The 24,579-nt window shown below is 46.1% G+C and overlaps 1 protein-coding gene across 1 annotated transcript in view; it reads left to right on the top strand.

Moving 5' to 3' along the window:
* Positions 1–24,579, top strand: part of Fhod3 (formin homology 2 domain containing 3) — a 428,818-nt gene that overhangs the window by 162,880 nt on the left and 241,359 nt on the right. Inside the window, 1 exon segment of the mRNA XM_059246707.1 lies at positions 23,347–23,414. Coding sequence (XP_059102690.1) covers positions 23,347–23,414 — 68 coding nt within the window.

Here is a 24,579-nt window from a genome sequence, read left to right on the forward strand (position 1 = left end):
ACCTTGGAGCAGGTCTTACATGGTGGGTTTAGTCTAGGAAGCTGGGGGAAAGGGCTAGCACTCCAGGAAAAAGGGGGAGGGTAATGAAGTGTGGGATATGCATGAGGTGGTCAGTAGGGGTGGGGATGGGTGCAGCGGGATGGGTGGAGTGCTTCCACTGTACGTGGGTCCTTAAAGCTGGACATAGGCACGTGAACTTGAGCAGTCAGAAAATGGAGGTAGTGACAAGCTGTGTAGGAGTAGCCCGGGCTTGGGAGATAGCCTGTGGGTAAGAATACTTATGTTTGCAATCCAAATGAGGGGCAGCAACATGGCACCTTCATGCTTCCCATCACAGCCTGGCGCTGTGCCTCAAGTACACCTAGTATTATAGGTGTGTGTGTGGCCACGTGTACTGGGGAGTTGAACTCAGGTCTTCGCGCTTACACACTAAGTTCTATTCCAAGATCCAGCACTCATGTGGTAGGTGATGGGTCTCAGCTCAGGAAGTGAGAGCACATAGGGTAGAGTTCTTGGACCAGAACAGCCCAGGAAGACAACAATGAATGCGAGCCAGAAGGACCTTTAAGATGCTTTGGCTCCATGTGCTCGCTTCTTGGGGCCTGACACACAGACGAAGGAATGGAGGACTCTGGGAGGCCCCAGGAGACAGAATCCAAGTCTTGCTCTGGTAAGAGCCAGTGTGCAGGGTCAGGGGCCATAGTACTGGAGCAGATGGTTTGGAAAGGGGGCTCAGGGTTTCCAGTGTTCCTGTCTTTGCCTGCCTGTCTTAGTCCTGCTAATGTTTCCTCATTTTCCCATGAATGTTACCAACTACCTTGGTTCTCCATGCTGAATGCAGACAGAGGGGCTGTTCTGAGACAGCACACTGGCTTTGGACTCACGTCTCTACTTAAATTGAAAGATTGCTTGCCTCTCTCCCTTTTTCCTTCCTCCCCTCCCCTTTCTAGCCTCATCCTCCTTCCCTTTCTCTCCTTCCCTTTCTCCCTCCTCGGTTTAAAAACGCACCCAACCCTGTACATGGCCAAGTGGTTTAAGGAAGCTATTTAGCTGGCATGTTTTAAAGTGTTTTGAGAGACTCGAGTTGGGTCATAGCTTTATGAAGAAGTGATCCAGAAATGTCTGGATGTCTGCTCTGTAATCACTTCTGCTCACTATAAAATTTCCTGTAGTTTACATTAAAGAAATGAAAGGTTACAATATGGGTCTTCCCCTGCCCCCTTGGTTTCTAAAGTCTTATTGGAGTATAATTCACAAATTCACTTTCTACTTTGCAGTCTGTTACTCTTTTTGTTTAACCAAGTGGGCCTAATGTCTCTTAAACTAAGGAAAAGAGAGCAGGAGTTCACAAAGAGAACTGAGTAAGAATGATGATCTAAAATATACAGTTAACTTAGAAACTTGCTGGGTGGCTGGCGTCATGGTGGGAAGGACTGGGAGACGGCAGTGCACGTGAAGCCAGGTTCTCTACAGTATTGCTACTGTTGAGTTATTCCTGGTAACCCCCCATTCTTGCTTCCTCCTCTCCTGGTGCCCTGCCCACTCTCAAACTGCTGGGGACTCAGTGATTCTGGCCCGCTAGGAGAGCACTCTGGAGGAGCCCTCTGGAGGAGTGCTCTAGAGGAGCACTCTGGAGGAGTTCTGGTTGCCCCTCCCCAAAGTTGGACTAGCAAAGAGGGGATTCTGAACATAGCCATACTACATGTGCTAAATGTGCAAGACCAGAGCAGACGCTTTTCCTCACCATCAGACGCGGAGTTCAGACTTAGTCATCTGCACCTGCATTCTTTTGTGCCATCCCACTGCTGGTGGCTTCCCTTGCCTGTGTTCGCCTTTTCCTAAGGACCCCTTCCCAGTGGCCGTTCCATGCATCTTCATTGTGTGAGATTGTGAATGTCATGGGCTACTTTCAGAGGTGAGAGCAAGCTGTGTAAATGGTGTCACTTTCAAGAGCACTAAATAAGACAGACGGACACTGTCAATTTCTTCCATGTGCCTGTTTTGTTTGAGAACACTGAATGCACTCATGACTTAGCCATTTATCCCTCACCACCATAAGCCCCAGACTCTGGACTGAGTTGCACTATGAGGAACTGTGGTCCTCTGACCGGGGATCAACTTGTCAAACTGGCTTCCATGTTATTGAAGTTTGTTGCTGTTTATATTGGTGCTGTTGTGAGCTTCCAGGTTTTAGAAACTTTGGGCACATGGAGGTTTGCATTTATATTTATAGTAGCGTGCTAGGGGATATACAGAGATCATCAAAAGCCATTTTAGGAATGTACCCTTTTGGGAATTTATTTATTGGATATCAATTCATGATCCTCATATCTATGTTTATGTAGCAGGGTCTTACTGTATACCCCAGGCTGGCTCAAATTTGAGTGGTTCCTCTGCCGTCCTCTTCTGATTATTGGGATTCCAGGTGTAAACTCTCATACCTGAACTCTATCTAATGCAATGACTGACTGGTCAGAAATTATTACAACTGTATGATCCTGAGAGCTTTACTGTGTTTGGTGTGTCTGTTCTCTATAGTTCTTTACTTGTCCAAGGTTTCTGTCAAGAGGGAATGTCTGCTATCATAGGAGATACTCTAGTGTGTTAAATGGACGGCCACTCCCCATCCCCAATTAATTATCCAATATCAAATGGTCAGCCCTGTGATCATGTGCATAATATATATGTGTGTGTGTGTGTGTGTATGTGTGTGTGTAGTGACTATAGATAGAGCAGGTGCATTAATGCACATATATTAATGCACTTATAAAAAGATGAACTGCAGCCTCCTACTGTGCCTTATCCTCCAAGTTCCTGCTGTGGAAGCCTGGTGCTGGAGCTCCAGCCTCCTGAGTTTTCCCCAAGCCAAGGCTTCCTCTTCAGGAGCCCCACCTTCCCCACAACTCCTTTCCAGCTGCAGATGCAGGGGGCCGGGCCAGGAACAAATGAACCATTCTTAAAAACTGGTCATCCAGAACTAGACAAAATGAGCTGATGAAACCATCCACTCCGTCCACGTTACCAAGGCCTCGTAGCCAGTGAAGAGAAGCAGGTTCATTCTGTAGAATGGGTCTAAGTAAAAGTGCCTTCCATTTTTTGGCCCACTCGGGGCACCATGAAGGCCCCAAGGGAGACAAATTGTCTCAGGGCTCAGCAGATAGATGCCTCCTGTTGCTCAGCCCTGCTCTCAGGTACCCGGAGGCCTTCCCATGCTGACTGTGGTCTGAGAAGTGCTTCTCCGTTGCTCTGTCCAGGCAGCTGCTCACTGGCTGGCACGTTAGAATGAACTTAGAATGAAATTTGATCCAATTCTGGAATGGAATATTTACACATGTATAGGGAGATAGCTCTTGCTTTGTGTCTGTCAAAGGCTTCTGAAGTGGAGAAGGGGAGCTGTTAAACGTCTGCCTAGAAGGACTGAGTACCCAGTTTCAGTCCCTCTGGCCTAGGGATGCTGCCCAAGATACTCTATGGTAGTGGTTCTCAACCTGTGGGTCATGACCCTTTTGGGATTGAATGATCCTTCACAGCGATCACATAAGACCATTGGAAAACACAAATATTTATATATATTACAATTCATAACAGTAGCAAATTGCAGTTATGAAGTAGCAATGAAATAATTTTATGGCTGGGGGATCACCACACCATGAGGAACTGTATTAAAGGGTCGCAGCATTAGGAAGGTTGAGAACCACCGCTCTATGGTTTCAAGGACGTTATCACTATGGAAATGTACTGTAGGTCATCCAAGGATCTTTTCCATTTATTTACAGTTTTTAAAATTTGTGTGTATGTATGCAGATGTGTGAGAATATTCATGTGTGTGGGTACATATGTGTGCACACGTGTAGAGACCAGTATGTAGTGTGTGTGTGTGTGTGTGTGTGTGTGTGTGTGTGTGTGTGTGCTCCAAGGGCACCCTCGAGTGTCATTCCTCTGGCAGCATCTGCTCTGTTCTTTGGTACAGTCTCTCACTGAACCTGGAGCTCACTGATCCAGCTAGGCTGGTGGGCCAGCAATTCCCAGCAATGTGTTTCTGTCTCCCCAGGATTGAGGTGTTAAGTCTGTGCATGCAGGCCACCATACCTGGCCCTTTCCTGGGGGTGCTGGGGGTTGATGCTTACATGGCAAGCTCTTGACCAACACAGCCATCTTGCTGGTCCTGAATCACAATTCCCAGCTTGACTTTGGAGGTTTACAGTTTCTGTCCGACTCTGGAAACAAAGCATGACAGCTTTAGTCATCTTGCTCACTGTTGACCTGATAGTCTGGGGTCGACAAATTGTAGCAGGGAGAGAGTATTCATTTCTTGATTCCTGTCGGTGGCAAACTGGCACAGTCGGACAGACAGACCCCATTGGTGACAGATAATGAGCATTGTGCACAAGGAAGCGGAAACAAGCAATTAATCCAGAATGGAGGTTCCTCACCATATGAAGACTGATCTCTGGTTATCCTTCTGCGTTTGTCCCCGGGTGGGGCTTCCAGCCTTTGTTGGCCCTGGACCCTATCTACTGTTCACACTCCTTTACATAGAATCCCAAGCCAGTTCATTCAGCTGTTCAGCCGGCTGTGGGCCAGGCTGCGTGTGCACAGCATTTTGTGTATATTTGTAGAGCACCCCCTACATACACACACACACACACACACACACACACACACACACACACACACGCACACATGCACACACACATACACACACACACACACACACACACAGTTTAAAGCTTTTAAAGAATTTCTAGCTCATGTTGGAAAGGAACCTAATTTTTCCTCAGTCTTTTTCCTTTCACAGAAGAGAAAAGCATCATGGGAGCAGCAGAAAGCCCTGGCTATTTTCTATGTGTTCTCTGAGCCTCTTTTTCTCAGCAAATGGCCTTAGGAATTTCTGAAGTCAGTTATAATCTGGCCCATGAAGAAAGGCTCCCTTGGGACCCAGCTCTTCAAGGGAGTAGCTCTTAGCATGGGTCCTTCTAGACAGAAGGGGACATTTTCTTAAGATGAAGGAAAGGGCATGGGGAGCAGAGAACTGTTTTCCTTTTCTTATTTTTCTTTACAGTGATACCCCACCTTCTTTTTTCACGTAAAAAAAAAATTACCTTCTCAACCAGAATAAGAGTCAACACAGAGCTTTTTTACAAGGTTCTGAAAATTGGTGGGGGTAGGGGCTGAGGGTGGGGTTCCATTGGTACCATGGACAGATTCCAAGCTACCATTTCTACCCCTGGCTAATTTTCAGAAGCACCTTACAGAAAATTAATGTAGGATACACGTGATTAAAGCTTGATCAACGCTCACTTCCCGCACTAATTAAATGGGAATGTTCATGGTGGAATAGGTGAAACACAGTTTTTACACAAAGTAACAAAGACAAAGGTATTTTGTGTGGTGACTGACATCATAAAGGGTGTTTGTCTCCTATCCACTGAAGCAAAGGTCCTCTATTACCAAATCAGGGGCAGGCTCGTTCTAAACGTGTGTTAATTTAGTTAGGTGTGAGTTTTCTTTTAATTCCAAACAGTGGTGCAAGTGAGTTGTTTCTATATGAGAATCTGGGTTGGACTTTTATGTAGTTAATCAGGAAGGGGTGTCTGACACTTGAGTTGCCTTAAAGATCCTGAAAATGACTCCCAGTCCTCAGAAATTAAAAAAAGAAGGGGGAAGGGGTGGAGGCAACCTCAAAACCCTATTCATGAGATAAGGGGAAGAGGGGTCGAGGGGGGCGAATCTTTCCTTCACTTCACCAGTTAATTCATACCTATTATGTGTCAGTCACTGGGTAAGGCCCCGGGGACAGAGCTGTGCGTTGAGTAGACAAAAGCCCCACTCTTGTGATGCTTGCATTTCTCTGTGTGTGTGTGTGTGTGTGTGTGTGTGTGTATGTGTGTGTGTGTGTGTGTGTGTGCAGACAGTCAATAAAGAGCAGTGAGGAAACTACATGGCAGAAGAGTGGTGAGCACTATGGGCAAAGAGACCGGGTGCTTCTGAAAGGAAAGTGTAGCTAAGATTTTCAACAGGGCTGTCTCCCTCAGGGAGAGGTGTTTGATCATGACCTGGAGATGTAAGCCATGTAGGGACAAAGGAAGACACAGAGTGACCTGGGAGAACATGGCAGGACCCTCACGGGAGATGATGGCTTAGAACAGGGATGTGGAGCAGGCAGGGGCAAGAAAGGGCTGGATGTGGGATGCCTTGACAGTGAGACTGGGGATGGAGAACAGTGATGATAAGGTTGGCCATGGATTCTGGCCTGACATCTGATGTAGACTCTGTTGTCCTTCTTCTGTGGTCCCTAGAACTCTAGGACTATATGGGTTATGGAATGCTATGCACTGTACAATTGTTCTCGTACTCATCTGTAAACTCCCGGGAGCAAGCTTTTCTTTTTTATCCTTTCCATTGCAGGGAGTTTAATATATGTCTGTTGGCTTGAATGGAATGGATTCTATTCCAAAATCAGCACTTGAGATTCATAGAACATTGTAGAATACCTGTCCAGTTGCCAATGCATGATTCATCTGAGGTAAAAATGGTAGCCAGAGGCCACCATGGAATCTTCTCTGAGCCAATTAGACCCACTCATGACCTAGAAACAAGATATGTGGGCTTAGACACAAGAAAAAAGATGGAGTCTCTCTTCCCATGAAATCCAGGGTCCTCTACCTCCCTCTAGGTCAGTAGAACTATGTCTTAGTGTGGTGGCACAGGAAGATTCAGATTGGAACTCTTGTGTTGGGAGGCAAATCACTCCAAAAATTCTAGCATAATCTGAAAATGACCCAAGGCAGTGTGTCCTGAATCCAGGATGAGCCAGCAAGCCAGTGTCACTCATGGAAAGGTAATAAGAGTAGTCTGGAAGACAGGGTGAAACATAAAACTCACATACACCCTCAGGCCCTGCCAGGTGTTCCAGGCTAATCTGAGGAGGGTGGTGGGAATGGGAAGAAGTCACTGTCTGCTGTTATTTCTAGATGACCATTTCTGTAGTTGATCTGTTTGTTAAGTGCACTGTGTGCCAGAAGAGGCCACTCCTGTTGGCTGGGTTTTTTGTTTGTTTGTTTATTTTTTGTTTTGTTTTGTTTTTTTGAGACAGGGTTTCTCTGTGTAGTTTTGGTGCCTGTCCTGGATCTCGCTCTGTAGACCAGGCTGGCCTCGAACTCACAGAGATCGGCCTGGCTCTGCCTCCCAAGTGCTGGGATTAAAGGTGTGTGCCACCACCGCCTGGCTTTTTGCCTGGGTTTTACTCCCACCTGAAAAGGTCAGAATGAATGGTGTAAAATATGTCCCCAACAGGGTGGCAGATTTCCTGACTCCTCTATCGTTTTTATTTTATTTATTTTTTATTTTCTATCCTGTCTGCAGTTGCAGTGGCCCCTTCCTTCTCTCCTCACAGCCCCTCTCCCCACCTCCCCTCTGTCCCACCCCCATCCACTCCTCCATTTCTATTCAGAAAAGGGCAGTCATCCCATGGATATTGACAAAACATGGCATATCAAGTTGTTGTAAGACTAAGCACCTCACCTTGTATTAAGGCTGGGCAAGGTGACCCAATATGAGGAATAGGGTCCTAAAGCCAGGAAAAGAGTCAGAGACAGCCTGTGCTTCCAATGTTAGGAGTCCCAGAAGAACAAGTTACAAAATTGTCACATATATGCAGAGGGCCTTGGTTAGTCCCATGCAGGCTTCCTGGTTGTCCATTCAGTCTCTGTGAACATCCACGAACCCAGGTTAGTTGATTCTGTGGGTTTTCTTGTGATGTCCTTGACTCCTTTGACTCCTACAATCCTTCCTCCCCCTCTTCTGCACGATTCCCCAAGCTATGCCTAATGTTTGACTGTGGGTCTCTGCATCTGTTTCCACCAGTTGCTGGATGAAGCCTCTCTGATGACTATTGGTTAGGTAGCAACCTATGAGTATAGCAGAATATCATTAGACATCACTACATTGACATTTTTACCCTTCCAGTTGTGTTTGGTTCTATCCTAGGTCTCTGGGCCATCCAGGCTCTGGGTCCTGGCCCTCCAGACAGTGTCAGGGATGGGCTCACTATCATGGCATGGGTCTTAGGTTGGACTGGTCATTGTTTGGCCACTCCCACAATCTCTGTGTCTCCCTTACCCTAGCATATTTTATAGGCTGGACAGACTGTAGGTCGAAGGTTATGACTCCTGCATTTTTGTTGAAGAGATTGCATGGAGATGAGTTTTGGCTCAAGTGTGGTGGTACCTTCCCAGTCTTTCTGGCTGATGACACATCTTACATTCTGTGTATGTCCCTTGGTTCGCTCACCTCTGATGGTGGGTGATGAGCCTTTTGGAGCAGGTGCAGACAGCAGGATTCAAGGGACTCGTGAGAGTCCCCTTTGGTGTAGATGTCTACCTCTGACTGGTGAGTAGGGCTCTCCCAATACTGCAGGTGTTAATAGGTGTCCCAAGACCATTGGTCCTCTGATCTTGTCCTTAGACCACCCACTAGACCTGGGGCTACTGCCTACGAGCCTGATAGCCATGCAAAGTCCTCTGAAGTCTACTGAACCCAGACCTACACTTGACATTCCCTCTGAGACTTTCCCCCACACATTTGAGTGTGAGAAAACGAAAGGCAGCATGCTCCTTCCCCACTACTTCAGAGGAAGTAAGTGCCCCGTCACAGTCCCAGCTGTGGACCGCCCACAGTCATGGAGGCTCTTTCTAGGGGGCTCCCATCCCTGCCTCTCATTGCCCCCAACTCCCTTCATTGTTGCTGATTTCCTTAAGCATTTTGTTGCCCGTGTGTCTAGTTCCTGTGGTGTGTATCACAGGACATGTGGAGGCTAAACTATGACAGTCTTTTTAGTAATCTGAGGTAGGATATGCTTGCCCTTCTAAGACCATTACATGCCACATGCCACACTGGCTGAGAGAGGAGTTACCCTTAGAGTTCTATTTTAATTCACGCCCATGGAAGGGGATTTCCGGCTGACTGTGCCTCACTGCCTCTAGAAACATCTATTAACCAGTGCAAGGAGGCTAAATATCTAGTCATCTGAAATCTTGATAGGAATATGAAACTGAAGTTTGTTGTAATTTTCGGACCAGGAGAAGCAAAACAGAACTCAGCTTCTTTGCAAAACAAAGCAACCGTTTGGGTGCCTGCATTTGGCCTAATGGTACCTTTTTCTGCAGTTAGTGTTTGAGGCAGTCCCTAAGTGTGGCATAATGATGGGTATTCGTGTCTCTTCCTGGGGCCATGTGGAGACACAGGAAAGAGCACCAGCACCCCCAGGGGGTGTGGTGACGGCTGGGGCCCTGTTGTCGGACCACAATGATGACCGAGGGAATGGATCACGCTTGTGGCTCTGTTCTGTAGAGGAGTGGGGGAGTTAAATTGAAGGGAAGCCTGCAGGGGAGCAAAGGGCACCCTCTCTGCAGCTCACTTTCCTGGACTGTAACTGTGTGCCACATCCACCTTCCCAGTTCTGCATCTGAGATGCCATTGCCAAGATGGTTTACAGGGAGTGGAGTCCCACACCTAGTTGCACATGCCTGTATTTCTGCTCCCATGATCCTTGGGAGTAATGGGAGATGGTGGGTGGACATTGGGGTATGTGTGGGTGACCTTGCCAGTGAGAATGCCATCTCTTGCAAATGTTCCCTTTTCCCACGCACACGCTTCCTTACCTGAGATAATTCAACCGGGGATCAGCTGGCCCCGTTCACAGCGATCTGGGGATTGTATTGTGGTGTGGAACATGGGTCCTCACGCCTGTCTAATTCTATTAGGAGCTTGTGGTTAGAACTGTCTTTCAGATGTTCACTCATCTCACGCAACAATGTGAATGGATGGTGAAGCCACTGAGAAGGGGGTAAGAGGTGGAGAGCCCAGAAAGCAAGCCTGAGTGCTTCCCAAAGGGCCAGATGTGTGTGTGTGTGTGTGTGTGTGTGTGTGTGTGTGTGTGTGTGCGTGTGTGTGTGCGTGTGCGTGTGCGTGTGCGTGTGTGTGTGTGTGTGTATGTGTGTGTGTTTGGCTTAAAGTTTACTAAGTTGACTGGGTTAGTGGGCCAGGAAGCTGCAGAGGTCTACCTGCCTCCATCTCTCCAGCAATGGGGTTACAGTCATGTATCATCACACCTGCCCTTCATGGGTTCTGGGAACCAAACTCAGGTTCACATGCTTGCAAGGCAGATACTTTACCTGCTAAGAGATCTCCCCCGCCTCGACAGTCTCTTAACAGTTCTTAGCTTTTGCTCTCTACTATTCCTTGAAAATCCTCCTTGCTGCTGCCTCCAGGGGCTTCCCCTTCATTCCTACATGGATGAGTCAGTCCAGCTGCCAATGTGGAGCTGGTCCTCTGGGGATACAGACCCTGGTGTGGGAAGGAAGTCCTAGATAACTGAGTCCCAGAAGTGGGCTGAGGAGCAGGAGGAAAGCGTCATGGGAACTCGTTGATGCGCTGACAAGTGACATCTCTGTGAAAGGACCCCAGCCACATTCAGTGAACCCGAAGCCTCACACAGAGCAGGGTGCATAATGGACATCATGGTGGTTGAGTGAATATCAGAAAGTGTAACTCTGCTGACCTGTCATGCACATGATTGATGCCCTCCGGGAGTTATCTGTGGCTGATCCAGAGGAGTGGACATGGCTGGGCAGCCACCCCAGACTGACGCTGTCCTTAGTATGCACTTTATTCAGCTGGGAGAGCCACACCTGCCTTCACCGACCCTAGACTCTAGACCACTCACTTCTCCACATCTGTCTGGGGCTCTTCTGTTGCTGGAAGGGCCCCTGAAGCCTCCGCTGAAGGCTTCTCCCTGTCAGCGTTTCCTGGAGTCCTTTGTGTATCTTTCTGGGCTATCTTGTTAGACTAGCCTCCTCACAAACACTCGGCAGTGAGCAACACAACTCCTTCCTTTTTGTGACAATTTGCAGCTGCTCACAGCAGTCCTGGCTTGTGCTGGAAGGTGCTCCATGTGGCTCTTCTTCCCTCAAAGCCAGCATGAGAGATCTGTGTGTGCGGTCGTGCCTCTCCATCTAGGCCATGTCTTCTGTGCCTTCCCCGGCTGCTTTCACGGCAGTGATGCATGTGCAGCTTTATGCCTATGGATGTTTTGTTGTGACCACTTTGTAGACACTTAATAACCCTTACGTCTGGTGTGGTTCAGAAGCAGTTACTTAAAGTAAACTTGTCTCTCAAGAGTTAGAACTTGAGCCAAATTATGGACTCTAGGATCAACCTTCTCTTTTTTCATTAACTTTACTGAGGAATAATTTACATGCAAGAAGATTTTAAGTGCATTTTAAACGCACAGTTGGATGACTTCTGACAATTGCATGCACTGTTACAGGCAAGACAAAAAACATTTCCTCTCAAGTTCTTTCACGCCTCTTTCTTGTAACCTTTCCTCTCCCCAATCCAGACAAGCACTGATCTGCTTTCTGTCCCTGAAGATCGTATTTGTCTTTTCCAAAACTTCATAGAAATGCAGTTGTACAATCCACGCTCCTGGCATCTGGCCCCCTCCACTTAGTGTGGTTCTGAAACTCTTCCATGTTGTGGCGTGTGTCAATAGTGTTTGTATTGCCAATTAGCTATGCTTGTACCAGTGTCCCATGGCTTGTCTACCTGCTCACCAACCGACACCTGTTGGACTATTTCCAGGAGATTTTTGCTATTGTGAGTAAGGCAACTGCGAATCTGCACGCAATGGTTTTATGTGGATAAGTTTTCATTTTTCCTTTGGAACAGCCAAGGAGTGGAACTGTTGGGCCCAGGGGTAGGTGTCTATTTCTGTTTATAAGAAACTATCAAAGTGCTTTCCAATGCAGTTGCTCCATGTCACAACCCACAAGCAGAGGATGGAACCCATTTGCTCTGGGGTCTTGTACCACGATAGAGCCTGACTTTTTACTGTCAGCCATTCTAATAGTATAGCGAGCGCCAATGCTTTCTTTTGCAAATGTAAAACTGGAGACCCAGAGATTTTCTAAAAGCTGACAGGGGGTCGGAACTGTGCTCATGGTATGACCCCTACCCCTGAGAGTGCTGGTGCACCCCTGAGAGCTTAGCTTGGCTCGTGCACCCCGGGAGCATGGCTAATGTGCTCTCCTGCTAAACTTGTGACAGCTGTCCTTCTGCCTCTTTCAGGCTAAATTATCTCACTTGAAGCTAAACCATCCTGGGTGAACCTAGAGTCTCTCCAGCACCCTTTGAACAAAATGGCTCATTGTCTCATGCCGTCATCTTTCTATGGAACCCGCTGTACTTCTGGTACTCAGTGGGAGCTGACTTCAGATAGAAGTTATGTGTCATCAGGGAGTGTGGGCGAACGACAGGCTGGGACACATGGGGTCTAACTCCAGGCACTTTTTATCTTTTCTGAAATTGAAGCCCACCAGAATTTGAAACAGCATCCGAGTTGGGTCCCTGTGGGGTTTGCAAGTGTGTTGGGCTCATGTAGCTGTGAGGGCAGAACAGGAGATCTTGAGCCCACCATGTCAACTCTGCTCTCTGGGGCTATGCAGGACCCACAGCTGGAAATCAACCCGGAAGGGAAGTAGCTAGAACTTGGGCTCCACACATATGCTGCTCATTCTCCTGGGTGTCTGAAGCTGCAGTTAGGTGTGAATTTGTTGCAGAACAAAACGCCATTTAACTTTGCTGTACTTAATCATAGAAACATAGCAGTATATTCTTTTCCCGTGGTTCTTTGGTTCTTCCCGCCCCCGTTGGCTAGTGAATAGACTCTCCTTAGAACTGTGCTTTTAAAATTGGGTCTTTTCTCTGGTTCCGTTTTGTTTGCACGATACAATACTTGCCCCGGATGAATGGCTGCTCCTCTCTTGAAGGACACTGAAAGACAGAGCCCTGCCCCCTGGCGTGGGGCAGGTGCACTCCTGAGCTATGTCACCATCTCTGCTAGGTGACATGATTGATGTCAGATTGGTCCCCTTTGACCCCAGCTAATGATCCTTATCTTCTCTCCAACACCCAACAGCTACCCCTTTTTCTCAGAGTGTCCAGGGCAGGGAAGGAGAGCCTTTCCCTGTCAAGATCTATTGACCTCAGCAAACAAAGGCCCTGTCTCCCAGGCAGTGATGGTGCCTTGTTGAGGGCCTGCAAAGTCAAGAAGGCTCTGAGCTTAGGCAGTGTTCTTATCATACAGGGAGCCGGAAAGATGGCAAGAGGAGACTCCACAAACCTGAGTGCTGTGCCTGGGAGAGGCTGACCGTGGGCTATAGACAGAACCTTGGGTTTATTTCTGGAGGTGTTACGTTTCCATTTTATCCAGTTGTGGGGATAAAACAACAACAACAACAAAACAAAACAAAAACTGACAAAAAAAAAAAACAGCTTGAGAAGGAAAAGGATTTATTGAATCTTATGCTTCCAGATCACAGTTCATCACTGAGGAAAGAATCAAGTCAAGAATCTATGGAGGTTCACTTTCTGGCCTGCACACTAGCTCCTGCTTCCTTTCTTATATAGCCCAGGACTACCTGCCTGAGGGATGGTGCTGCCCACAGTGGGCTGGGCCCTCGTATATCATTTAATTTTAAAGGCAGTCCTAATAGAGGAAGACAGCCAACATTGGCCTCTAGGGCATGTGAACACACACACACACACACACACACACACACAGAGGAGAAGCAGGAGTCCAGGGAAGGAATGAAGTAGAAGGAGAAATATAGAACTCTGAAATAGTTCAAGTTAGTTTGAAAATCTTTTAAAGGCAGTGTGAAAGCTGATGCTGAAGTCAATCTTTGAAGATCTCCAGATGGTAATTAATGGAGAAGAGACAAATGAAGTGTGCAAAGGAAGAAAGCAGGAGGACAGTTAACAAAGCACAGAACTGAGAAAGAGCAATTGCTAGAGAGAGGAAGACCCGAAGCCAAGACCACCCAACTCAGGCTCATCACTGGGTCCCTCGGGGCTTAGACGACCATTCAAGATGACATCAAATGATGTCAGGGGGCCAGCAGCCCGTTGGGGGGACATTGTAAACAGCTGGCCACGTTGGGAACATGTGAGGGGTTCTCTTTGGACTGTAAAGAGAGGCAGAAGGACTAAGGATCTCTGAGGACCCTCTTCTCCACCATTCTTTTATCCTGGGGGTGAAAAGGGCACGTTTGAGACAGAATGTTCAGCCTGTTCAGCAGTCTACTCTAGCTGATTCTGGCTTTACCTCTGAGTGTGGATGGTTCCTGAAGACAGAGAGGAGAGGATTTGGAAGTGTATTTTACTAGGGTTTCAAGGCCAACTCACTTCTTCAAATTCTGAAGGACAACTGTTTTCTTTTTTTTTTTTTTTTTTTTAACTGAATGAGTATAGATGTATGAAGAACTTTTCTGGGCTGCTTTCTTTGGTGAAGCTGAGGATGGGGAAGTGGGTTTCCAAGGTAACCGCCTGAAGGGTGAAGACCTGGATGGGACCCAGTAGGTAGCAATGGCAGTCCATCAGCTAGACACATCACTGTACAACTGAATATCATCTGTAGCCCTCCATTAACAACTTCTTACATGCTGTTTGCCTCCTATGCTAAGGACTAGTTCTTGGCTCTGGCATTGCCCTGAGGCCTGGTACTTGCAATACTGAGCTGTCTTCTTGGCTGACAGGTCATCTTTCTGAGAATTGAGTCATGCCCTGGGTATTTGGGGGGTGTGGGTGTGTGCGTGTGCATGCAGGCACGTGTACCACAATGTATATGTAGAGGTCAGAGGGCAATCTTGGGTGGTCCTCACTTTCCACCTTGTTTGAAATGGTCTCTTGGTTGTCTCAAGCTTCACTGCTGACCCCAGGCTAGCTGTTCCATGAGTTTGCAGGGATTCTCCTGTATCTGCCTCCTCTCTCACCATAGGAGTCGTGGGATTGTAGATGTGTATTCGTGTGCTTGGCTTTACGTGGATTTTGGGATTTGAACTCAGGTCCTTGTGGTTGCATGGCGAGCACTTTACTCACTGGGCTGTCTCCCCGGCACCACCAAGGGTCTCTTCACTCCTTTGCTTGGCCTATCTCTTGTCATAGGACTAAGTGGCCAGTGACTGGAGGAAAGAAAGAAGGAGTCCAAATTACCCTTCTAGGGGAAAACAGAAGAGTCCAGGAATGCCCAGGGCACTAAAAGTGGTACCCTCTTCTCTGGGCACTCGGAGCATGCATCGACCTATGAAACTGATCCATGGATCCTCCCCTGGGGACAAATAAAGTGAACTCCATTCTGGGCCATAAACTCCGGGGGATGAGGCTACTTCCAACCCTAGATTGGTTTCCGGGGAGCCTTCTGTTATCTCGGGAGAAGGTCTGGTGACCCATATTCCTCCAGTGTCCATTTCTCCAATGCCTTTTAATTGGTTTCTGGCTCTTGCCTACTCTCCTGTTCAGTTTTTCTGTGCTGGCCAGTCATGCAGGTGATGAACTTGATGAAGTCCCATCTCATTAGATCCCCATCCTCTCCCTGTTTGCATTATTCTTGAGCCCTCTGTGATGCTCCAGGAAGCACACAGCTGGACTCACCCAGCCCAGCCCATGAGGCCCTCCCTGGGTTGGCTGTCCCCATGTCTCTCCTCTGGTCTGGATGATGACAGGGTGCCCACCTACCCATAGGCCAGCCGTGTTGGAGTGGGTGCTCTCTTTGCGTGCACGGCTTTGTTTCTGCTTGGCTTGCGTGCCTGCTGCGTTTTCTTCCTCTTGCACACAGCCTCTCACTCCAGCTGATTTTATTCAGGATCACCTGCAGGTCCCAGCCCTAGGCTCACAGGGTTTGTCACTCCTTCCCCTGGGGCTCCTAAACATTGTCATTGCTTCTCATGTGACATCATCATGATCTGGAGGCATGCTTGTCTCCTCCACAGGCTGTCAACTCATTTGATGGCTACCACTGTCTTCCTGCTCATTGGTAGCCCCAGTCTTAGTAGACAATCAACAAAGGACTGATCTAAAGGCGTCACTAGGAACTATGTAAGGTGGGACTATACTCCAAGGGAATCTGAATTTAAATGAGGTTTTCTCAGGCATTCTTTTTTTTCAGTCCATCAAGTATGAAAACCTTGTTGGGTAACTGAGCATGTAAAGGCACTTGCTGGGAAAGCCTGGTGAGCCGAGTTTAGTCCCTGGGATTCATGTAAAGGCATAAGTAAAGAACCAACTCTGTAGAATTATCCTATAACCCATACATGCACACTGTGGCACCACATATGCATTCATATTCTCTCTTGATAATAATAATAATAATAATAATAATAATAATAATAATAATAATATAGACCTTAAAAAGTTGAAGGGTCTTGTTCATGTGTAGCTTCTTGATCTGCAGGCTGATGGGCTGGTGGCCTCTCAGACGGTTGGAGGGCACAGGCAGCCACCACTCAGCATCAAGACTGGAGTGAGAAGGGAGGGGCCACACTTCTCTGTGTGTGTCTTCTCTAAAGTGCATGGTGATATGTGAATGTCCTCGTTAGGATATGAGCAGTTTCAGCCGCTCAGGTGTTTGCCTTATTTTAGCCACACTTCTCTGTGTGTGTCTTCTCTAAAGTGCATGGTGATATGTGAATGTCCTCGTTAGGATATGAGCAGTTTCAGCCGCTCAGGTGTTTGCCTTATTTTATTGTGCAAACAGAGCACGTGGCCAGTTCCATCTAGCAGCCATTTTCGGTTACGCTTCTCCATAAGCCTCAAATCTCAGCCCCAGACCAGGGCCTGAGTGACCTCTCTGCCTTCACTTTTATCTGAAAAATGGAGATATGGAGTTAGATAAAGATTTTTACTCTGCAGTGAATAGAAGAACCCCACAAAGGCCCACGGGAAGTTTCCAGGTACCCATGTCCTCTGAAATTGTCCCATTTTGTGTGTCTGAATATTTTGTTTCCTGCAATGTATATGTGATGTTTGAGTAAGAGTTTCTGACTCCAGAATGCTTTTAAAATTACTGGGATAAACGATTTACAGAAATACCAAGTATGGTTAATGTTGATTGTCGATTTGATGGGATTTAGAACCACCTAGGAGAATGTCCTTAGATGTATCTGTTGAGGTGTTTCTAGAGAGATTTAAATTAGGAGGAGAGACCCAACCTGAATGTAGGGGTCTGTGGGCTGGGGTCCTGGACTGACTAAAAAGGAGAAAGTGAGCAGAGCATCATCAGCATCTGTTGCTCTCTGTTTCCCGACTGTGACTGCGCTATGACCCGCCTTTCTCTCCCGAGGCTCCAGTGAGCACTGCCGTCCCCGCCATGCTGTCCACACGGTGGTGGCCCAGACTATGCTGTCCAACTGTGAGCCAACTGTGAGCCTTGCGTGGCTTTGTCTGACATTTTGTCACAGTGGTGAGGAATACAGCACATTAAAGACCATTCTGTTTTCTGAAAATGAAGTTTTAATAAATAAACCTGAGAGGTAAAGTTTATACTACAACACTGCTTTTTTCCCCCCTTTAAAACATCAGAATGCAATAATGAGGCGCCAGTTGCAGGGTGAGGCAGGTTGTACTCCTGCCATCTGTGAATCCGACGAATATCCCATGTGGGTCTCATCAGGTGCCTGTAGGAATTTAGACTGAGTGCCTTCCATCTAGGAAGGCCACCCAAGCTTGGCCACTGACTCCACAGCTCGCAGTAGTGGCGTTCATCTCTTGTGTCTTCATCCGAAAAACCACAAAGGTTTCCTTCTCCTTAGCCAATGCCCACGGAACTTCAGGTGTGAATGTCATCCCGCCTGCGACTACATCTCCAAATAACAGCCCAGGATGAAGGAAGGCCCCTGCATTCCTCAGCAAAGGAGGGTCTCCCATGTCTTGTCCCACGTTTTCTTGTGAAGCTCTTGCTTCCTGGGTTTGACATTTGGCAAAAATGAATGAATGAATGAATGAATGAATGAATGAATGAATGTGTTTTGTAATCATTAACCTTAAAGTCAGTGGCTTTATGGGATGGAACATGATATTCTAGATATAATTTTCCCCTTTCCCTTCCTTTTTGAATGCAATTTGATTCTCTTTCTCCACACTCATTCACTGATTAAATGGATTGTAGTCTTCTCATCTTTTTTTGCCTATGAAAGTTCTGGTCTTTATTTTCTCCAAACATCAAGGTTGTCTTCTTTGCCATATTGACTCAGCACAACTAATCATAGGCTGAAGGCATGTCTGTACCCGGAACTTGCTGCCCCCAAACACACATGGGAGACCCCAAATACAGTTTGCAGAAGGCAGAGAGAGAATGCAGAAATAGGGAACAGCATGGCTACCGGTCATTCTGTGTGAGAAGACCTGCCAGAGTTTGTAGATAGCTGCTTCTGAAGAAGTGGTGGGGTTCTGTAAGCATGGACCTAAGAAGGGTAGAGACCTCGGGGACTGGCAGGCACTGTTCCAGGTGGGTCCTTCCCACTCTAGGATGAAGGTGAACCTACTCAGCCGTGGTGAGTCTGTCTTTCTGTATAAGGATGCCTGGACTTGACACAGACAGAATGCCTGGTTTCTTGAACTCGCTACTCACACCACACTTCCCACTAATTGGTGGTAGTTGGCCATGGAGCAAGAAAACCAGGACCTGGGCTGTGGGAAGGAATCTTTCTGTTTTGGTCTGTAGGTTCTCTGGAGTATCGTCTCAGCTGAGCAACATTATTACCCATTGTTGGTTTGGGTAGGGTGTCTGGGTTTGGGTAGGATGTCTGACCTACTAAGGTGCCTCCTGGATTCTGGTCTACCAGCATGGATTATACCCTCTGCAAAGAACAAATGTTGCATTATTTACAAACATCTTTGTTTCGTCATCTTTCCTGAGTCTCTGGGTGGAAGGTGCTTCCTGAAATGTGTGCCGAGAGCAATCAAGCAGTGAGGTGAGGCAGAGGGGCTTTTGGTAGTGACTTTGAATCTAGTGCAGAACTGAGAGGCCATGGCTCTCTTCAGAGCAGGAATGTCTTATGGAATGCCTTTCCAAAGACAGTGGATGGGAATCCTCCCTCACAGGCTCGTGTGTTTGATGACTTGGCCCCTGGAACTGATGATGCTATTTTGGAAATTTGGGGAGTGGGGCCTGGTGGGAGGAATTGGGTCACTCATGGTGGGCTTTGAGGGTTATGATCTGCTCTGCCTCTTGCCTGAGTCCTCTGCTTTCTGAACCATAAGGTGTGAGAACATCCAGGACTTCTCCCTGTTTCCCTGACGATGGGCGGGTACCCACCCCACACCATGGACTTAAATAAATACTTCCTCCCTGAAGTTGAGCCTGTCACATGGTTTTCACAACAACCAGGAAATATCTGTAGTTCAAATGTGATTGGCTCCCATAAGCTCAGAGGGAGTGGCAGTATGAGGAGGTGTGGCTTTGTTGGAGGAAGTGTAGTCTCCTTGGACGAGGCTAGACGGCATACCTTTAATCTGGGCCACACCTTCTGTTGGAAATGTGTCACTGTGGGGTGGGCTTTGAGGTCTTTTTCTCAAGCTTCACTCAGTATGACTTCCTGTTGCCTGCAAGATGTAGGACACTCAGCTATTTCTCCAGCACCATGCCTGCCTGCACGCCACCATGCTCCCCTCCATGATGGACTGAACCTCTGAACTGTAAGGGAGCTACCACAATTAAATGTTTTCTTTATTAGAATTGCTGTGGTCATGGTGTCTCTTCGCAGCAATAGTAAACCCTAACTAAGACAGTAACTAACAGATACGACTTCTGTTTCACACGTACTGGAGATGGCTCCACCATGGCTTTCCTGTGACGTAGGGGCCGGTGTGTGACACTTGTTCACATGGGGATTGTGCAAGAAGATTACAGTTTTGGAGAATTTGAGGAGAGGGGCCCCTGAGCCTACACATGAAGCAGCTACCAGTCATTTGTCTGAAGGATAAAGAAAGCTGTCTCTCAAAGATCACATGTGGGATTTCTGGCATAAAGTCCACCTTACACTCTGTAGCATATGGAATTCAAAAACAGAATGTCTGAGAAAATACTTTAGTCAAAATATAGAATATTATTATGGATTTCAGCTGTTCATTTGATATTTGATACTAAGAAAAGCTATATTAAAATTTTGTGACTCTCTGGGCTGGAAAGATTACTCAGTAGTTACGAGCATGTGTTACTGTCACAGAGGACTTGGGTTCAATTCCCAGCACTCACATTGCAACTCACAACTGTCAGTAGCTCCAGTTCCAGGGGATCTGATGCACTCTTCTGGTCTCTGTGGGCACTGCACACATGTGGTATAAAAACACACATACATGCAGGCAAAACACCTGTACACATAAATAAAAATGAATAAACCTTTAAAAATTAGAATCTTCTTCTAAGTGGGTTCTCTTGCATGAGAAAAGTCATTCTTAGGGAAGAATGCTATTTTGTGCTGCTTTGTTTGGAATAGAAAGTATTTAAACAAATGGCGGTGGAAATTAAAGATGCCGGACTAGAAAAAGTTCCTTCTAAAGGAATTTTAGTTTGTTTAAATTCAGTGGCCCCTGGACAAAAGGGAAGCAAGGAGTTTGGAGAACTCTCAAAGACGTCTTGATCTTTTCTAGAGGATGTTTCTTACTGAAGGGTGAGAATCAGTGTTGGAACCTCTCTGAGGTCTCTGTACTCGTGCATTGTGGAGTCACCTGCGATGCCCCAGAGGTTAAAATTGCAATGGGGACACGACACTCATTAAAAACAGAGGGCTGGGATGTGACTCAGTGGTAGAGTGCTTGCCTGGTACACAGAATGTTCTGGATTCAGTTCCCCAGCACCGTGAAAAACGCATGCATCATCAGATTGTATAAGAGTAAGATGCAATGGTGCCCATTGGAAACTCTATGTAGAGAGCTTAAAAAGCTTTAGAAATGCTAAGCCCAAGTGATCATATTGATATCAGAAAAGTGTCTTTCAAATAAGAGATAGTACCAAGGATAAAGACAGACAGTATATGATGATAAAAGGTGATGAGCCAAGGTCATATCATCCCCGAGTGTGAACATACCTAACAACAGAAATAGAAAGCAGCAAACACAAAAACTCATGGAGCTAAAAAAAAAAAAAAAAAGCCGAACTGCACAAATCCAGCCTGCTAGTTGGATACCTCAGCACTCCTCTCATATCAGTGTATAAAATGAGTAAATGGAAAACCAGTAAGAATATCAAAAGCCAGGCATGGTAGCACATGGCTTGAATCCCAGCACTTGGGACCAAGAGGCAGGTGGATATGTATGAATTTGAAGCCTGCCTGGTCTACACAGTGAGTTCAGACCAGCCAAGGCTACATACATACTGAGACCTCCTCTCCCTATACGTGTGCATGAGTTTATCACCACTATCACGTAACTTGACCCAGTGGATATTCACAGACCAATTCTCCCAATTATGAGAGAATACATGCCCTTTCCTACATATGAGTGATTCACCAAGTTAATCTGGGCCATAAAATATACCTTAATAAATCTAAAAGAAACTGATACCATAAAATCATATTTTCCAACTATCAAGAAATTGACAATTATCTGGAAGATCCTGGATATTTAAAAATTAGTGATATATTTCTAATAAACCACAAGTCAAACAGTTACAGGATTAGGTTATTTCTACTTGGATTTTAAAGGTTTATTTTATATTTTACAATGTGTGTGTGTGTGCATGTGTGTGCGTGCGTGTGCACATATATGTGCAGGTGACCATGTTGTTCCGAAGACTCATGGAGCTGGAGTTACAGGTGGTTATGTGCCACCTGACATGGGTCCTGGCAACTTAACTTGGGTCCTATGGAAGAGCAGGATGTGCTCTTAACCCCTGAACCATGTCTTTAACCCCTTCACATTTGAATTTAATGAAATAGTCACTATTAATAAAATTTGAATGAAAGTAACCATGTCCAAATATATAGGAAACAACTCCAGAATTGCTTAGAAGAAATCTGAGAATCATTGCTGATTTTCAAAAATAAAGACATAAGACCAATTAGTGAAGGGCCTGCTTTAAGAAACTAAAAAAAAAAACGAACTGGGGACATTGCTCAGTGGGAGAGTGCTTGTCTAGCCTGCTGGAGACCCTGCACTCAATCCCTGGGGGAAAGAAAGTTCTAGTTAGCTATTTTACAGCAAACAATTATTTTTAAAAGTAGAAACTAGAAAAGAAAAAAGCAATTGAAACCTAAAGTAAACACAAAGAAGCCAGTAATCAATGACCCAAACTGCAGAAAGAATAGGAAAGCCAAGGAAACCCATAGCTGACTTGTGAAAAGACTAACATGATTGCTGGGACTCTACCCAGACTGGTAAGTCAAAAGGCAATTAGACACAAATGATCAATATCAAAGCTAAAAGAGAGGCTGATAGAGCCAATAAAAGGGGACCAGGAAGATTACAAATATTTCCATGTCCATAAGATTAGAACAATAATCTTGAAAGATTTCAATTACCAGAGTTCATACAAGAAACTATATGCTGAATAGCGCTTTATGATAGGCATTGAGTAAATTAAGTTGCCTCTTCCATGAAAATGTTGCAGCTTAACTCCACTTGCTTCCAAGTCTCTCAGGGCCTGTCGCTTTCGGAGTTCACATGCACAGCAGGTTCATCCTGCTCAGGAACACGGTTCTAGTCACTAATTAAATCATTGTATTGCTTTAAGAACAGGAATGTTATACTAAGAACACTAGAATTCATAACACGCAATTGTCTCAGATCTGAGCTGGAGCATTTCAAAAAGCCTTTGCTGGTGTTGTGGGGCAAGACACCATGCACAGTGCAAACAGTTTCTGTTATGTGTTCAGAGTCCAGGCTGCAGTAAAGTCATGGGAAACAGCAGAGGCAAGTGATGCCAGACACACCTTGAAATTCATTGCCTATTTGATTATGAATCAAGTTTTAGTTATTGTGTATTCAAAAACCTTTTATGGCTGGTGTGTGTGTGTGTGTGTGTGTGTGTGTGTGTGTGCGCACGCGCGCGCGCGCACTCCTCATTCAGTTACCTGACCCCATGAGGGGTTGTAAGCCACAGTCTAAGAGGTTAGGTGCTAAGTAACTTTATGTTCTACTCACACAAGTCCCTGATTTCTAAGTAATTTCATGTTCTACTCTATCACACAAGTTCCCAGTTTAACACAAACTATTTCCTTAAAATTGATTGTATTTGGACTGCATTGGTTTTCCTGGTGTAGTTGGCCACGGAGTGGAAATATCTACAAATCAGGAAACAGTCTGCCAAACCCTAGAAACACACTTGTATTGAGGAGGAAGATGAGCCTCTCCCTGGCACCTCTCACAGGCCAGGCCTGGATCTGAGTCATTTTTCACACTGCTGAGGTTACCTGAGTCATTTTTCTGGCAGAATATGTCATCCTTCATAATTTCTTATGTTTACAACATTCATTGAGTCAACTAAACTAATTGTTGTACTCTTTATTTCAGAAAAACTGTACAACTCCAGTGGCCGTGATCTAAGAAGGGCCCTTTTCTCGCTGAAGCAGATATTTCAGGTAAAAAGGAAAACCAAATGCCGAAATACTACAGTCGTGTTTTTGCTTTGCTGGGGAACTAGATACATACAAGGTTATACCTGTGTTCATTACAAATAGGAAAGTCTGTTTAGATGACATTACAGGTCAGGGGCTGAGGAGACGGGAGAGTGGGAAGTGTTTGCTGGACAAGAACTAGAACAGTTTGGATCTCCAGCACCCAGGTAAAGGCTGGGTGGGCATGATGGCCTGCCAGGACTCCCAGTGCTCAGCAGGCAGAAATGGGATTCTAGGGAAATCTGGTTAACTGCTCTAGAAGAACTGGTGAGCTCTGGGTTCAGGTGAGAGACCCTGCCTCAACATATACGGTGGAGAGGAATTGAGGAAGATGTTGTTGTCAATGTCTGGCCTCTGCATGCTCTTACACACGTGTGTCCACACACATGGAAATACATGTACACATATCACACACACAAGAAAATTAGATAAGAATTCCAGAGGTGAATATTTTATGTCAAATATTTCAAGTACAAAAAGTAAAGACAACTTAATCAAACTTTCTTTTTCTATATTCCAGTTTTTAAAAATAAAATCTGTTTGAGTGTAACTAAAGACCTGTGTTCTGTTCCCCGACCCCCTCAACCCACTCCCCACAAATCACCACCTGCTTTCCACACCCGGGTCTCCTCTCTACCAATGGTTGCATTTAGTGTTCCTTGTGTGCATTCATGTTTCCATCTTAGTGGTAGATTGTACCCAAAAGGTTTTCTCCAGTCCTGCCTGGCCCTACCGTCCCACAGCCGCTTATAAAATAATCACTCAGAGGCTTAATATTATTTACAAACTGTATGGCCTATGGCAGCCCTCTTGCTAGCTAGCTCTTATATCTTAAATTAACCCATTTCTATTAATCTATGCTTTGCTACATGTTCCATGGCTTTACCAGTCTGCTGGCATGTTGCTCCTTGGGCAGCAGACTGGCGTCTCTCTAGACTCTGCCTTTCTCTTCCCTGTCTCTCTCCTTGGATTTCCCACCTGCCTCTAAGCTGTCTTGCCATAGGTCAAAGCAGCTTGTTTATTAACTAATGGGAACAGCATATATTCACAGCATACAGGAAGACATCCCCCAGCAGTAGATACCCATGATATATGACAGTCTTTGGTATTAACTTCACATATATGTTGT

This window comes from Peromyscus eremicus, chromosome 19, assembly GCF_949786415.1.
Source record: "Peromyscus eremicus chromosome 19, PerEre_H2_v1, whole genome shotgun sequence".
Classification (NCBI taxonomy): domain Eukaryota; kingdom Metazoa; phylum Chordata; class Mammalia; order Rodentia; family Cricetidae; genus Peromyscus; species Peromyscus eremicus.